At 49.0% G+C, this 17,068-nt stretch overlaps 3 protein-coding genes across 5 annotated transcripts; all 3 read right to left on the reverse strand.

Moving 5' to 3' along the window:
• Positions 1–42: 42 nt before the first annotated feature.
• On the reverse strand, positions 43–3,254 carry LOC100823952 (probable leucine-rich repeat receptor-like protein kinase At2g28990). 2 transcript variants are annotated; one of them, XM_003561929.4, is made up of 9 exons: positions 2,766–3,254; positions 2,153–2,684; positions 1,580–2,043; positions 1,263–1,398; positions 994–1,065; positions 844–912; positions 687–758; positions 508–579; positions 43–421 (listed from the first exon to the last, which is right to left on the reverse strand). In XM_003561929.4, exons 1-9 carry the CDS (start codon positions 2,872–2,874, stop codon positions 397–399), a joined length of 1,551 nt encoding a protein of 516 aa, XP_003561977.1. In that variant the 5' UTR covers positions 2,875–3,254; the 3' UTR covers positions 43–396. The 2 variants fall into 2 exon arrangements, with proteins under 2 accessions (XP_003561977.1, XP_024319142.1); XM_024463374.1 differs by having other exon boundaries at positions 2,153–3,254.
• A 131-nt stretch (positions 3,255–3,385) lies between these two features.
• On the reverse strand, positions 3,386–9,089 carry LOC100824260 (UDP-glucuronate:xylan alpha-glucuronosyltransferase 2). 2 transcript variants are annotated; one of them, XM_003561930.4, is made up of 3 exons: positions 8,431–9,089; positions 7,658–8,297; positions 3,386–4,578 (listed from the first exon to the last, which is right to left on the reverse strand). In XM_003561930.4, exons 1-3 carry the CDS (start codon positions 8,662–8,664, stop codon positions 3,629–3,631), a joined length of 1,824 nt encoding a protein of 607 aa, XP_003561978.1. In that variant the 5' UTR covers positions 8,665–9,089; the 3' UTR covers positions 3,386–3,628. The 2 variants fall into 2 exon arrangements, with proteins under 2 accessions (XP_003561978.1, XP_024319141.1); XM_024463373.1 differs by having other exon boundaries at positions 8,426–8,623.
• Positions 9,090–15,051: 5,962 nt separating this feature from the next.
• Positions 15,052–16,908, reverse strand: LOC100824564 (1-aminocyclopropane-1-carboxylate oxidase homolog 1). The gene is made up of 2 exons (XM_003561931.4): positions 15,732–16,908; positions 15,052–15,635 (listed from the first exon to the last, which is right to left on the reverse strand). The coding sequence occupies exons 1-2, from the start codon at positions 16,643–16,645 to the stop codon at positions 15,410–15,412; spliced, it is 1,140 nt and encodes a 379-aa protein (XP_003561979.1). The 5' UTR covers positions 16,646–16,908; the 3' UTR covers positions 15,052–15,409.
• Between the last annotated feature and the right edge of the window lie 160 nt (positions 16,909–17,068).

Genomic DNA, 17,068 nt, shown 5'->3' on the forward strand with positions numbered 1-17,068 from the left:
AAAAGCTAGTAAAAGGATGTAAAAAAAAAAAACAATTGTACCTTAGCTAATCAGTTAATTCGTTTTCTGGCTACTAGACAATTACTGTCCTAACTAAAGTCTCTAATGGAACATAATACACCTGGCTTTTAGATAGATTAGGAAATGATTCTTTGACCTAACAATTGTACCTTACCTAAAACTAAAGCCGGATGCAACATATACAGAAAAAAAAACTAGTAAAAGGATGCCAAATATCACATCAATCTTGAGCTCAGATACAACAATGGTAAATCAGTGCCGTCCTACACTTTCTGAAGCCTTTCACTCTTCCCCCTTCTTCATCTATATTCTGTATACATGTGTGCACCATTATACTGCAAGTTAGCATCACCATATTTCCTCCTTGCCAGCCTCTCACACAAGTTTGTTCCCCTCAATCCTGTTAGTTGTTCATGCAAATCATATAGTCAGGCAAAAAGAGAAAGACGTTATGTAACACGGATTGTTAGTTGTTACTCTTCATACTTCATGACGAGTCCAGGCTTGGTTTTCAGGACAAGTGGTATCTGGCCAGAGAGATTGTTGTTGTTCAGGAACCTGCAATTGTCCAGAGCAGATGTGTGAGGAAAAGAAAGCAAAGGGGAAGAACAACAAAAGGTGAGATGGAGAACTTTTTTTAAAAAAAAGGACGATGGAGAACTTACAGCTCCTTAAGATTGACGAGTACTCCCAGCGACGGGTTGATTGCTCCGCTGAACTGATTGTCATCAAGATGCCTTTTCAAATGTGGAAATTAGCATGGAGGGGAATAATCTAGGATGTGGATAGTTCAAGAACGGGTCAGTTATGGAACGAGCTTACAATGCTGCTAAGCTCTGCATGTTGCTTAAGTCAGGTATGGGGCCTGAGAGTTTGTTGCCACTGAGAAAACTGCAAATCAGATGCAAGATTAGAAGGAATATTTGCCCCTTGTGTCCATTTACACAGTAATTGATTAATGATATTGCTTACATGGTGTTCAGCCCAGTCAAATTTCCAAAGCTGTCGGGAAGAGATCCTGAAAGACTATGATTTTTTAGATCCCTGTATTTACAGAACAGGGGTTATATTATCACAGCAATAGTCACAGCAATTTACAGAATCGTAATCCCATTCTGTCAGCCGAACATTACACCAACCCATCGGGCCAAATTTAGCTGAAACTGTTTCAGTTTGAACAACTGCTGCATGTGAACTGTCTGAAGAGCATAATAATTTGTGTAGTAAATCCAAATGCTTACAGTGATAAGACGCGTACTGGTGCGTCCGCGGAACATTTCACCCCTGTCCACGAGTTCTGCGGCGGCAGGCAAGGGTCGCCGGCCCAGTCCGGCGGTGTGTTCTTGAGGCTCCTCGCGAGTTCTTCCATGGCAACCACTGTGCAGGGAAGAAGAGCGTAAACTTTTTATCACCCAAAACATTAATCTCACAAACCACGCTAATTACTCCTACAACAGGCAACTTCTCAATAGCAAAACCGATCAAAAAAAATAGCCTGAAACTAACTATATATCGGCATATGAACAGCAGCCTGAAAATAAGGAGTACATATATGTACCATCTTTGGTAGCCGTCCTGCCGCCGACGGGCACGATCTGGTAGATCTCGGCGGCGTTGATGAGCGGGCCGACGGGGGACGTCTCGTTGGGCGTGAGCAGGATCTCCGTCTTGCCGGCCAGCTGCATCATGTTGGCGTACACCATGACGCCGGCCGCCGTGGCGTTGAGGCCCCTGAAGAAGTCCTTCCCGTTGACGGCCACGTTGAACACGCGCCAGCTGTAGGGGCTGGCCGTGCGCGAGTCCTGGAAGTAGAAGACCACGTAATAGCTTGTCGCGGGCAGCTCCAGGGGCGGCCACTGCACCGTCAGGTTCTTGCCCCGACTCGTCGTGAGCCCGCCCTTGAGGGCCTTGGGCGGCGGCTGGTTCCAGAAGTCTGCCGGGGAGATGGCCGTGTGGCTCTCCACCGTCGGGTTGCCGTCCATGAACGGCGCCCAGTACCGGCTGTACTGGTCATCTGGATAGCTAGAATGTATACAAATGCAATGCACACACAACGTCTCGTTAGATCGACCGATGCCACCATTGCACGTCTGTCGTGCATGCAATGCATTATGCATGCCGGAACAATTACCTGAAGATGTCGCCCTTGGTGCCGAGGGCGTTGCGCGCGACGGTGCTGAGGACGAACTTGCCGAAGTCCGTGGCGTTGTACATGGAGTCCTCGAGGGTGACGACCTCCAGGGAGGAGATGAAGGGGCTGGACGTGGTGTCGTTGCGGCGCGCCAGGCACACGCTCATGGACTTCCCCTGCGCCTGGGCCACGAGCTCGAAGTAGGTGGACATGCCGCGGCGGGCGCTGTCGGTGGTGTTGACGGCGCTCCATAGGGTGCCGTCCACGATCTGGTCGAACACGGGCGGGTCATCGGCGCCGCCGTAGAAGTAGGTCGTGCGGACGAGGTAGCGCGAGCCCTTGGCGGCCGGGATGTTGTAGCAGTACTTGCGCGCCGTGGCGTCCGGGAAGTGGCGCAGCGTGGAGAGCACGGGGAGGACGCTGGGCTTGTTGACGGAGGAGGCGTTGCCCACGGCGATGAACGCCGCGTCGGGGACCCATTTGATGCTCCCGATATGCAGCTCCTTGTCCGCCCCGCAGTTCATGTGCAATCCTGTCACGATCGGAAAACATCGATCGGCACAATGTATTAAGTACAGTGTGTTGCATGCATGGCATGTGTGTGACCGCGTACCTCTGGGTTGCGGGACGGCCGGGGCAGCGGTGGCGGCGGCACTGGAGGAGGGAAAGGTGGTGACGACGATGAGGAGGGGGAGGAGGGAGAAGGCGATGGGGATTGGCATCGTAATGTCATAATAGGAAATCAATTGGAGCACCCGCGAAGGGGAGGCTCCCTAACGAGAAGAGGCAAAAAAAAGGGATGAGACACATGTTTACTGGCTTCGATCCCAACTTTCGACCGCGCCCACGACAAACGGAGCGCGGTTGGTTCGGGAGGTCTTGGTCGTTCATGCATGGTCAGTTGGTCAAATATAGTAAGGTTGAAGGGGTCAACACATCGTATCCGATCCATTGGGGGTTCAGCGTCTCCCTCTGATCGACAACGCTGTCGGGGAGCATGTCGCAGCGGCGAACGCTCGGGATTTGTCTTCACGCATCAGGTGTCGGCACGAGGGCCGCGGCGCTAGTAAATCGAGACCGCTTGGTCCTGCGACCGTGGGACAATGACAGGTGGGGACGATGCGCTGCCGAATTTGTCTGCTGCGTTTGCGCGGACCGCGGGACGCAGAAACCGCAAGAGCCAGAGGCCGCTGGCACGATGCAAACGAACTAAACTAACCCAATATTATAAAATGAACAGGATCAGATTACTTTCTACTCATTATTCAAACAAAGTTTGTGCAATGATCCCATGCTTATGTACTACTTACTCCCTGATGAGTGGGACAAAACAAAAACAGAGAAACCCAAAATCGAAATGCGGCGAGCTCGACCGATATATCAGCTGCCACTCCGGCCGGCCAGTTAAGTAGGCGCACATGTAATTAAGCTCCGTATCACGTATACTGGCTAGCTTAGCTTAGCTCTTAATTAGCTCTACTCCCACTTGCGGGGGTCGGTGATGTTGATCTTCCAGTGCTGGTCGTCGTAGCCGAGCTCCTGCGCGACGTGCCTTTCCCAGCCGATCTCGATCTTCCTCCGCTCCGACAGCCCACACGGGCCCCTCATCACATCCCCCATGTCATCGTACACCTGCCACCACCGCCTGTGCGCCTCGTCGCTGGCGTACACCCGCTGGTCGCCCACATTCCAGTTGCAGTCGTAGTCCCTGTAGCACCTCCAGGGCTTCAAGCCCAGGTAGTGTATCGCCCACACCTCGGCAGGGTCCGCCCCGAAGAGCCGCTCCTTGAGCGCCCTCTCCTGCGTGGTGTTGGCCCAGAAGTTCTTGAGGTAGTTGACGCGGCGGGGCAGGCGGTGCCACCAGACGAACACCTCGTTGAGGAACCCCTGGTCACCGCCGTTGTAGGACACGATGCTGCGGCGGGCCCGGACGAGCGCGTCGAACGTGCACCGGGACGGCTCGATCACCATGATGCCCGAGTTGAAGAGGGAGCCGTCGTTGCCCACGGCGGTGAGCTGCGGGAAGCCGAAGAGCGCGTCCAGGCTGCGGAGCACCAGGATGTCGGCGTCCACGAACACCACGCGGGCGTACTCCGTCAGCTGCCAGAGGCGGAACTTGCTGTAGTTGTACTCGTTGTAGGTGCCACGGGCGGCCCGCGGGTTGCGGATGCGCCGGATCCGGCGCGGGATCCAGCCAGCCGCGGACAGGGCGCGGAGGGCCGGCTTGGAGACCGTGTGGTCGTGGAGGAGCACCAGGTCGCGGGTGGAGCCCGCGCGCCGGATGCTCTGCGCCAGCACGATGGCGCCGCACAGGTACGTGTCGGACGAGTGCAGCACCGTCGCGTACGCCTCGCGCTTCGGGTTGCTGCTGCTGCTGCCGCCGGTGGCCGCCGCCGCCGACGACGCGTTGAACACCTCGTGGATGCCTGCGTACGTACGAGTATACGTGTCGTTGCAAGGACGACGTGCATGGTTAATTAGTTGGTTTTCCAGGAACGTACGTGACAGCAACGTACGGGAATAAAAAGAAATTAATGTTACACATATCCTAGTCTGTGTTGTCATATGACACGCTAGCATGCAGTACAGTACTACAGTACGTACTAATTATACGACCATGACAGTCACTTCTTCGCCGAACACGCGGTTATACGACGTCATCTACTGACCAGATACGACGTCATCTACTCACCAGAGCGGCAGAGCCTATATATCTTAGCACGAACTACCCACGTTGGTGAGAAAGTCAAAACAACACAAGAAGGTCGAATTATTTTGACAAAGTCATGTTGTACTGAACGACAGGTTTCGCGACGTTGCGTACGGTTGGTGCTGGCCATCCACCGCGCAGCTAGAATGTAGTAGCATGCAAGTATTAATTGGTGCATGCACAAGCTAGCTAATTAACTAGGCTACCCGGTCATACCAACTGAATCTAAGTTTAATCTGTCGTGTCCGGCCATCGATCGATGTACACTGTACAGAGCTGCCATCATGGCGCTCGATCGGTAGATGGATCAGACGGGTTCGATGGATGGAAGCGACAGACTTGCAACAAAAAACGTTAGGTGCAGAGGCCTGTTTTATATATTTTCATTTTTCAATCTTCATTTTCCATGTTCAAGTAATTTATGTGTGCGCTTTCGGTGGGCATCTTATCAGGACCTGAAGGAATTTTGCTTCGATCTTGTCTTGCAACAGGAACAGGGGATTTCGGTTGGGAAGATATATCAGCTTGGGAGAGTTGGAGTGGAGGCGCACACACACACCTACCTAGATCTATCTGCTTATTGCGAGGACAGATATTGGCTCTCTTTTTGGATGACACTGACGACACTGATAGGTCCATGATTACCAGCAGAAGTTTCCGTTTTGGAGGGATGTGTGCTAGATCTTGGGCTGATTAATTCTAGGGTAACCAGGGATGAGTAGCTTTTGCTATGATCGACAGCTAACCTAGCACTGGACCCGCAACCAACAGTAAAAAAAACGGATATAAGAAAATTCCATAAACAATCAACCACGCACATTTTAGGGTCTTCAGCACGCGAGTAAATATTCATGTCAAAAACACATTTTCGTTGAAAAACAATTTTCAGTGCTTAAAGAAAGAAAATAAATAGCAGTATCTTTTTTATGAAAATTTAAATGCATATAGAAAAACTACCACTGTTGTGTAATTCTTGTAAAAAAAAACCATGATCACAAGGAATTTGTTTTTCTTTTACCCTGGAGCAAGAGTTCTCAACGGTGCGTCTTTGAATTTCTGAGTCAGCCGGGCAAATGTGAACCGGAAACTGCCAAACCAATCAAAATGCCTATTTCAAAAAATAAATAAAAATAATTGTAACGATGGTTGAATATATGTGCCACTCAATGAAAAAATACATATAATAGTTTGGCCATTTCTAAAACGGCTTTGCTATTGAAAAATCACATGTTTTTTAAGTTAGAGAGAAATCGACGTTCTTGACCGTTGGATTTTAATCCAACGATGGCACGTGGGAGATGGAAGAGTGAGGATGACTCTTAGATCTTAGTCCAACGGCAATTGAGATTCAAGGTCTTTTTCTTAAAAGTCGGACGAATGGGAAATAGCCACGACCTTTCTAAAATGTCACGCCAAAAAAATGTACTGCTACCAACAAGAGATATTTTGTCGAATATATTCTAAAAGGTAGTGTGGGTCGATAAAATCACCGTATCACCAAGATTCCAAGCACACATCAAGCCAATTAATCATCAAGTCATGTTCAGTCCAGCTAGCTATAAGATCGATGATGAATCCTCCTAGCCTCAATTAATGTCGTCCCCTCAAGCAAGATCAGATGCTTAAGTTTGTTGAGAATGGGGGCTACTACTAAACATTGTTTTTTTTTAGCCAAAAACATAAAGTTGAGTGATGAGGAGAATCGATGCATTATCCACTCGTGGCCATTGGCAGCACTTGCCGACCGGATTCTTATGTTCTTCCAGATGGCTTGTCCTGCACATATACCCCATTAACTCGTACTCTCTCCGTTTCTAAATACTTGTCGTGATTTTAGTACAACTTTGCACTAAAATCACGACAAATATTTAGAAATAGAGGGAGTACGTCCCTACTGATTATATGCCGCATTACAAAACGAAAAGGAGAGAAAGAAAAAAAGAATGCTATTAGTTAGGTGCCGGGTGGTGTCTTTAGCACAGTTCTATACTTGTATAACACGTGTTGGAAATCGTAGGCATCTTATCGCGCTAATGCTCATGCAATTGGCATTTTTGTACATTTGCCTGTTACGATGTAACGTTAATTAGCATGTACTTCAGCATAGAGTTTACATAGAGTTAATGATGATTTTGTGGTGATGCTAATGGAGGTTGAAAATTACACTACACCTCAAAAACCTCTTTCGTTTATTCCCCTTGCACATGTACGCATATTGTCGTCTTTGTTTTTTCTGGAAGCACATACCATAATCAGCCATGGTATCCACGGTTCCAAACAGTCAAACATACCAATTTTTCAATCTTTTTCATCAGGCATGTCTTACTCTTTCCGACCCATACTACTTGTCGAAAAATTTAAAAAATGTGAACCCCCAAGTGGTCCGAGAGGAAGGGGGGGAGCAAAGAAAAAGAAGACCCGCGAAAAGGAGAGCTAGGTGTCTCCCGGGTCAATTGAGCTTGCTTTTTCTCTTAAACATAGATACATTCATATTTGAGAAAATTTGAGACAAGTATTATGCAGAGGAAGGAGCATCTTTCTTTTTTTCTTGTTTTTTAACTATACTGTTGGCGGCCTATCTTTGTTGATACAGCTGCTGGCTTTTAGTTAGCATGGGTGCAACTGCACGCTTGACTTACTTTAGTTTTTTTTTAAACATAAAGCGATTTGTACATGCATGTTGTGGTGCAAATGCAACATGACCGAGACGACACGACACGATAAAGTATGCGATCGATGCGTACGCTATCGAAAAATAGATTCTGCTACCTATACGTACTCCCACATGTACGTACCTGTCGGTCCCCAGAGCGGCATGGCGAGGTTGCAGGAGCCAACGGGCAGCCGGAGCTTCTCCTCCAGCCGCGCGACGTCGACCATGTACATCCACCAGTCCCCTTCCCTCCCAGCCGCCTCGTCGCACCGGAACAGGTCCATCATCGGCTCGCACTCGCTCCGCAGCACCACGCGCACCTTGCCGCCGCCCCGCACCCGCCGGCCCTTCCGCGCCGCCATGTGCGCCGCCACGAGGTGCACCTGCAGCCTGAACACGTCCCGGTTCCAGCCTTTCGACGTCCGGTTGCACGGCAGCGCGGCCACGACCACGTCCACGTCGTCGTCGTTGCGGTGCCGGGAGAAGTCTGGCATCGGGATCTCCGGGCAGGACGGGACGCCGTCCTCTTCTTCCTCGTCGATCCACTCCGGGAAGAGGTCCGACCACTTGAACGTGTCGGAGACCTTGTCGAAGTCGACGGCCACCGCGTCGCCTTCTACGCCGAGGGGCAGGAGATCGTCGCGGCCGATGTTCACCAGGCCCATCCGCAGCCGGCCCCGCAGCTCGTCGAACATGGCCGGGGCGCGCCCCGCGTTCTCTATCCTGATCTCCGTCGTCGGTGTCGCCATGGCCACCTTGTTCGCCGCCGCCGTTCCTCCCAGCTGCACCCAAAGCAAGCATGCACACGAATGTTAGTCAACCACTATAGCTAATGCACGTGTAATTAATCAGATGAATGGAGTACGTGTTCATGCATGGTGGTGAACTGGTGGGCAGGAGTCGCACGCACCTTACCTTCCGTGAGAGCGGGGACTGGGAGGGGCAGGCGCCGTCGCGGAAGGTGCAGCGGACGAGGGAGGCGGCGCCGCGGTCGAGGAGGTGGGAGTACTTGGGGTGGAGGAGGAGGGCCATGTAGGCCAGCAGGAAGAAGGCGATGAAGGCGGCGTTGAGCTTCACGATGGCCGTGGCCCGCAGACCGGACACCGGAGACTTGATGAGCGACTCACCAGCGCCGGGGGGCGCCTTCATGGTGATCGATCTGGGTCTGGATAACGCGTACTACTCAGGTGTACTACCTTGTTGTGTCTCACGGTCTCTGCGCGCGTGGGATCGATCGGAGGAGGTGAAGATCGAGGCTGGTCGATCGATGCTGCTGCCTAAGACGAAGCGGCGTGTTGCATGCGCGGGGATATATACGGGCCGAGTGGTGCGCGCTCACTCGGCGGGTGGAGTAGGATGCATGCGCGCAGAGGTGCTCTTGTCGGGCAAGTTTTGCGCGGAGGCTCCCTTGCGGCTGCGGCGACCAATGGGCAGTGGTTGGGGACGGTGAGGTAGCTACGACATGGACTCTTGAAACGACGGGTTCAACGAATTCACGGGCCACGCGGCAAGCGTCCATCCAGTTTCATTCCATCGGCACCCGGTTTGGTTCTCGACGGCGGGCTCGCCACTTCGATCGGGCATTTAGGTCTCGGTCGGCTGATTTTTAAGCAGCAGGTTCAAATCTAAATTGACATGTCAGAACTGATGGATTAATATATACAAGTAGGTGTCATCTTCACTCCTCCCACTCTCACGTGCTACTGTGTGATTATGACCGACGGCCAAGCACGTTGACTGATTTCTAGCTAAAAAAAAAATACAAATCTTCTCTATAGCAAAACCTTACAAAATTAGACTCGTTACGATTTTATGACGTGTTTCACCTGTAGTGATATTTTTGACAAATGAGTCGATGATTTTTTGATCAAGAGCACGTACTGACACGAATCTCAATAATCAAATCATAAGGGTTTTTAGAGTCGACATGGAAATAGTTATTTCTAGATCTCGCAAATAGCCAAACCCTTTATGGTTCCCCTTAGATAGCATTGTGCCATTAAATAGTTCAAGAAACTGGTCGATGAACTCTTCTTTTTATTACTCCGAGGATTCCCTAATCAAATGTTCACGGGTTCTTAATCCGACGATCATTGGTTTTTCCTACAATGGCGGGTAGATGTTACAATGGCACACATATGGTACTTACAAAGCATCGTTGCATTGCAGTCTTATCATGCGAACGTTTCCCACTCGGGTCTTCTTTCTCCGCAGTCTCGTTGCCCGTCCGCCCACTCTCCGCGCCTACCCGCCTCCTTTGTTGTTCCTCCTTGCGATCACAAACGCAATGAGCCCCTCTCTTGTCCTCTTCACCCCCCCTCGATACCCCTTTTTTCCTTTGCCCCCTTCCTGGCCTGCTCCTCCATCCCTTGATCCTTCTCTAGGATTGATTCGACCGTATTCGAACGTTCGTTCTTGAAGACAAAGGAACAAACGTTCAAAAAGTAGATTTCCCACACTTGCAATAGTGCAGTGTGCTACTATTTTGTTTTAAGTATACAAACAACTAGCTTCGGCTGCATACCGAATGAATGGACTGAGATCGATGATTCACGCGAAAAAGAAAGAAATAATGAACTGATTAATTAAAAGTCGGTCGAAATGTAGCTTCAAGCACGAGTATATGACATGCCCTTCCTACCTTGCGGCGGGGCCAGCTTCACATATACTACAGCAAAGTATATGCGGCAGTACGGACTATCAATAAAAGTACACCGGATAGAGATAATCCAATCTGCAAATTTTATTAGTCGGATGAAGACGCGCACGGCCACAGAAAGCAATAGCAAGCTAGCATATATGCGCAATTGATGTGGAGGCCTTTGATATGATCTGTTTGTTGAGGTTGCTGCATCCATCCTCTCTTCTCTAGAAGCGAGCCACGCACGGCGCCTACGCCTACCCAGACAGCCTAATTAACCCGACTGATGGACGTAGGCCTCTTCTATTTACCAGCCTAACTCGATAGATGGGCGTACGCCGGCCTTCATTATTCTACGTGATGATATGATCTGATCGATAACTCTTTGGTGCTGTTCCTGACATGGACTCCTCAGGCTGAGGTATGATTGCTGATGTGGTGTCCCCATTTGTACGGTATGGTTGCCCCAGCTCCATCGGGAGTTCGTGACCAGCCGCTGCCATGGACAAGCGAACGTACGCCCGCCCCCGTTTTGTCCGGTTCGGTAAACAGTAGTTCGACTTGACTTTTACGTGGATGTGAAGAAATTTTTCCCCTGTCCCAGGTTCAACAGAACCCGATTGTATGTCCTGGATCAAAATGAAGAAATAAAGAAGAAAATCCTTGTTCTCAAGAAACAAAACCAAACCGACTTTGTGATAGTTAGCCACTTGATTAATGGTGATTTGAACCTCCTAATTGTCCTTGACATGCATGTGTCCGCAGCAAAATTAATTATGGAGGATCTGCGCCGTACGGATGCACAGCCATGAGCCATCACAATTAAAAGAACATCCATACTGGTCCTGCGGGAAGTGTTCCATCCTCATTAATCTTCATATATCCCTGACAATGCTTGCCATATCCATCTATTCAGCCAGCTATGATCGATATGGAAATGGAACGTTTCATCTCACACACCACGTACCAACCTGATTTGATTTGTTCTGTCCCTCCCTTGGCTTTCAAGGATCCCCAAGCGCAGATCGACATGCCACGCGAAGCTCAGGCACGGGATCGATTCTTCTTATCTCGTCAATCTTCGAAGCAAAAGGTAAAGCAATTTAGAGTGTTTAATGGCATTTTTTAAGCCTCGTCCTGAGCTTCCACTGGTTTTCTCCCCTGCTGCAATCAGTGACCAACTCATGACCATTGACCGGAGAATAAAAGATCATCATGCAAGTGTGTCGGACACAAAAGCTTCTGAATTTTTGCGTGTCTTTAAATGCGTGGAACTCAAATGCCATCCGATCTCAATAAAATATTGCCGTCTGATCGGCCGCCTCCATCCGTGCTACAGGGGGTGGTTTTCATACGTGGAAAGACGACGACGCTGGCGGAAATCCGCTTTGATCAAACGGGCGAAAAGGCGACCTATATTAGTTGGGACGATCGTTTCAGCCAGCGTATTCTTCAGATTTTCTTCCTTCCCTTTGGTATCCGGTGGCACTTTCAGAAACTTTACTCGACTGTAATGTGAAAAAGATTCCTGACAATGTACCTATATACACTATCTAGCGTTGAAGAGCCATTTAATTTGGGAATTTGTGATGTTTACATCTCACCTAAAAAGGGAGGTTTAAGTGGTGGTCTAGAGCAGGAAAAGATAGGCTTTCGGAATGAGGTCTAGAGTGCTAGCTAGCTGTTTGTCTTGTAAAAATGGCTTACACACCAATTAACTCCTGTTCCTTTTCACCCAAGGAAATACTAGTAGTAGCACTTGGTCAAAAAATAGTTTCTCTTACCCTGCACTTCATGTAACCTTGTTGCTCTCCTACTCTATATGGCCATATGGTGTTTGATTGTTCCCTAATTTTTCTAGTATATTGGTTATGAAGCACCTCAACCCGGGAAGCAAGCTTGGTAAATTAATGGCCGACAATATCTTTTGGAAAAGTGTTAAGGTGAGTTTCAGAGTAGTGCTTGATCAAGTCTAGCATGTCGAATTCACTAGCTTTACTAATGATTAGTGCTAGCAAAAGCAAAAGGAATTCTTTAATAATGTGTTCTTGAAGAGCTGGCACACATGCATTTGCAAACCCCAAATATAAAGAGTGCTAAAGGTTAATTTAGAGATAGCAACAAAAGGTAGATGAGAAAAAAGGGAGCCTGCGATGGATGCGCATGTACCTAGGAGGACTGAGCAGCAGTGATTACAGAGCCTTGAAGGCAACTCCTTGCCCAAACTCGACCTACCAGACAAGATAGATGGGCATTGATGGATCGATGATCACTTGGAGATCGGTTCATTCCTTTTCTCACCAAATCCCTGATGCATTGACGATTCCTTTGTCTTTCAGTTAAGAAAGTTTTGGATGAAAAGTTGAGCGCTGGCGCTTCCGACATTCCGAGGGATGGTGGATGGATAGCTTCACCTGCTAGCTAGGAGGGGGATCGATCTAAAGACTGAAGGCTTTCCTTGGTAGTGGGAATCTAGTTGTGGCTCAGGCTAAAATGATGGTGAAAATTATTCACATTTTGATCCTAGTTCTTTTTGGACGAACTCGTTGGTCGTACTCGTAAGTCAGGCAAGGAAGGATGCTTGTACGACCAACCAGGCTCCAAGTCAAGCGATCCACGGTGTTAGTAAATCGTGATCGAGTTTTTCGAAATTTGTTTTGGTTTGAAACTACTCCCGCTGTTACATAATTCTTGTCGAAATATTACATGTATTTAGACGTTTTTTAATAATAAATACATCTATCTTTGAACAAATTTGAAACAAAGAATTATGAAACGGATGGAGTATAATTCAGTTTTTAGTTTACTGAAATGCTACGCGCAAATGAGTGAATATCTGAATCAGGAAGGGACGTCCGTACAGAGTTACAGACGGCTCTGCTCTCACCGGGTCCGTTCCGTTCTCGTCGAGATCCAAATCATCGAGCGGCTCCTGTCCGACGGGGACGGGGACGGCGACGGTGGCGCGGTCGGTGATCGCTTTCGAACCCGAATCTTGGCGGGGGCCGGCGGGATCTCTTCGTGATTAACGCGACGGGATGGACGCGGCGAGCCCATCTCGCCGACGGCGCACCTGCCCGCGCTAGCGCTCGATCAAGCTCATCCGGCCGCAGCGAGCCAGCGACCGAACGGTCGAAGAAGCTGGTGTACGTGGCTAGCGATCGATTTGATCGGTTCCGTTCCGCTGTGCTCGATAGGTCGACGTGCGGTGCGGTCGGTCGCTGAGGCCATGTGTCGGACCTGGGTCCTGGCCTCCTGGGTCGAGCCGCTGCGTTCCGTTGCGGCGCTATTTTTCGCATGTGCTGCTCCTGTTCACGGTCACGTTTGGCCTTGTACTATTTTTTTTCTTCTCTTTTTATATGGATCTTGTTTATTTTTAAATCTCAATGTATATCAAAACTTCCAAGTGTATGACTAAACAAGCAGGCCATGCAATATTTTTGCTTGTCTTTATTTATTGAGAAAACCATTGTACTTCAGTTATAGAACAGTTCGACGTGTTTGACCCTCGGTTATTAATCTAATTGCGGCGTGTGAAAGAAAATAAAAGTGAGAATTATACTCAGATCTTAATCCAACGGTTCTGATCCGTCAACTGAGATTTAAGCATTTTGCTAAAGAATCAAGTGCCTGAGATATAACAACACTATTATTTATTTTCAATAAGCCCCTCTTTGGATTAGCAGAATTTCAAAAATAGAAGAATATAAAAATGTAATTTGAGTGTCATGGCATGTTGAATCCTATAGGAATCCAAAACAAGGGAATATCCAATAGAAGTTGTTTGATTGCACAACATAAAAAATAGAAATTTATTTGAAAGATTAGATGTTAGCAATAGTTACTTAGAAATAACCAATTTTTTGCATGAGGTTGACCTTATAGAAATTTTTGTTTGGAATTGCATGCAAAGTAGTCCAAAGGAAAAAAAAACTATGGTTCCATATCCTATGAATCAAACAATCTGCAATATTTTTTTTGTTCTTAGGAATATAATCCTATAACATCCCGATGAAATTCCTTTGAATCAAAGAGGCCCTAAAATGCGGTTTTTTGGCTAGGTCGGAAAAAAATTACAACCGCGAGAGAGTTGCGAGAAGAGAATAGTTTTTTTTTTGTCAATTGGGTTCATTCAATGAACATATTGATAGGTGGTTAGTGAGGTGATTGTACACTAGCCCATCACACCTCAAATCTCAGGGCTTGTAAATAACGATCTGACGATGATGTTATCAATCTCAAGGCTTCCCAAATCCGATGTTTTTGTGGGGTGTGTGTGCGCGCACGCGCGTAATGATAGTGCATAGCTCTATGCTGTAATTTGTATTTTAAGAAAATGGTTGGATCCCTCTAAAGATACAAACCATCATAATAATACTTCATCCATTCTACACAACGCCTCATATAGATGTGCGCACTTAGACCAATACAGCTCTCGTTTACAGCATCTGACCATTTTTATTGGTTTAAAATTAAATGTGTCAGAGCAGTTAATGGCCCGGTGCAGTAGCCAAGAGAAAGTGAAATATATTTTGCGGTTTTTACATGGCACGGAAAATATAAATATAAATTATATGAGGTGTTTTGTGGAATGGAGGGAGTAATATCTTTCGCTGTTTTCAGATGTCACGGGAATTATAGATATAAATACACTATTTGCAGATCCTATTGCTATGTTTTACTTTCTTTAGTGAAAGGCTATTTCTAATTTTTTGATAAAAGTTTTTGATATGAAAGAAAGGCTATTTCTAATGTTTATGGATAGCGTATTGTTTTCCCGAATAATGTTTATGGGTACTGTATTGTTCTGTGAAGGTACAGGTTAAAAGACTAAAAAGAGTACATCGATGTCATTACAAAATCTTCAGGATTTGCCGGAACACAAAGGAGCACAAAGTTGCGCTCTTATAATGCTCGGCGTAGAATTGTTGGCTATGCAGTGCGGCCATCAGCATTCAGCAGTCACTTGCAGTTGCAGGTTCAGGCTAGTCATATTGGAGAGTAATATAAACTAGTAACATATATATGTATTAGTAGTGGGTAGTAACATAATTTATGATAACATATCAACTTTATTTATTGACTTATTATAGAGACATTTTATCATGAGAAATGTGATGTGATGGTAACTATTTAGTTACATGAACATCTCTCTCCTTGTTTAAGGTCCCATTCAAACTTTGTCTGCGAGGTCAGAGCTTAAAACCGACTTTTCTCGGTAGAAAGAGACAGGAGGCAGAGCGCGTGGGACACTCAGAGCCTGAAGCGTTGGAGTGCACCGTGGCTATTCTTCTCCCTGTGGGCGAGGAGCAACTCTTCCACCGTGGCGGCCTTGTACCGCGGAGGCCTCCCGTCGGCGAGAGCGATGGGGGTGCAAACCCTCGTCGGCGCGGCGTCCCCATACGTCTGGAAGAAGCACGCGACCGACGCTCGAGGCCCCTCCCTCTTGGACACCACCCGGTGTTGCACGCTCGTGAACCTAAGTTGAAACATACTCAGAGAAAGTTCAATCCATTGCCTTTATTGCCTTGTGTTCACTGGAAATTTGGAAGACGAGACTAGTATACGGACGTACCTGTCGTTGGAGACGAGTTGCAGGAAGTCGCCGATGTTGACCACCAGCGCGCCGTGCACGCAGGGCACGTCCACCCATCTCGGTTCCTCCTTCCTGTCCCCGTCTTGCACGAGCACCTGAAGCCCGCCGATCTGGTCCTGGAGCAGAATGGTCAGGAAGCTGGGGTCGGAGTGCGCGGTGGCGCCCATGGTGAGGTGCGGCTCCGGGCACGCTGGGTAGTAGTGGCACGCGACGCGGACGGCGTCCACGCACCCAGCCTCGTGCTCCAGGTGCCCACGTGGCACGCCCAGGGCCTCCGACATGAGCCCGCACAGCGTGGCCCCGAGCCGCTGGACCTGGCGCGTGTACTCCGCCGCGATCCCTCCCAGCCCCAGCGCCGGTGGCAGATCCTCTGGTGCCGGCGGCGTCGGCGCCATGTCCAGGTACACCGTGTCGCGCCACTTGGCCGCGGCCGCGCGGAACAGGTCCATGTTGCAGTGGTACCTCACGCTCCTCACGTAGTCGCGCGTGTAGTAGCCGCTCTTCGCTGCCGCGGGTTCCTCGTGGAAGCGCTTCGCGGCCGCCAGCATCTCCGCCATGGTGCTCTCTGGCACGCCGTGGTTCACCACCTGGAAGAAGCCCACCGTCTTGGCCGCCGCGAGCACCTCGCCCACGAGCTCCGCTCGACGGGACGTTGATGACTCTGTTGTTGTTGTTGTCACGCTGGCGAGGTCGATCACCGGGATGGTGAACGATGACGAGGAATCTGATTTTCTGTTGTGTGCCTCGTCGTTGGCGACGGGGAGGTTTTCTGGCGGGTGGCGGAAGAAGTATGGGAGAGTGGTGACGCCTCTGTCCACGAGGCCTTTGACGCCGGCCTTGGTGTCGTCGAAGGCCTTGATGTCTCGGAGACGGGCAGACGCGGCAGAAGCCATTGATCTGAGTAGCTAGCTAGAATACTGTACTGAGCTGTGCGACGAGGTACTCGGTCGCCGGTGTCGTACTAGACGCGGTAGAATACTGTACTGTACGTACGTGTGGTGCGCTGCCTGCATTTAATGGAGAGTATTCTACATGCAGTGGAGCAATTCACAGAGGCCAATGCGCCAACGTAGATGACGATGCACCGGCCGCTCTAGAGCTCGATCCGCGGCGACCGACGATCGACCGAATAAGCTCGTGTATGTGGCTAGCAACCTTCGATGCCTGGTGGGCAGCGGTTTGACCGGCTCGGTCCCGCCGTTTTAGATCGTTCGGTGACGGCGTGACGCCATGTATCGGACCTGAGCCGACCAGTTTCATTAGGCCTGGCGTTGTTCAGCCCAACTTGAGTACCTTGTTTTTGCGAGAAAGCCCAA

Source organism: Brachypodium distachyon, chromosome 1 (genome assembly GCF_000005505.3).
Source record: "Brachypodium distachyon strain Bd21 chromosome 1, Brachypodium_distachyon_v3.0, whole genome shotgun sequence".
NCBI classification, from domain to species: Eukaryota; Viridiplantae; Streptophyta; class Magnoliopsida; order Poales; family Poaceae; genus Brachypodium; species Brachypodium distachyon.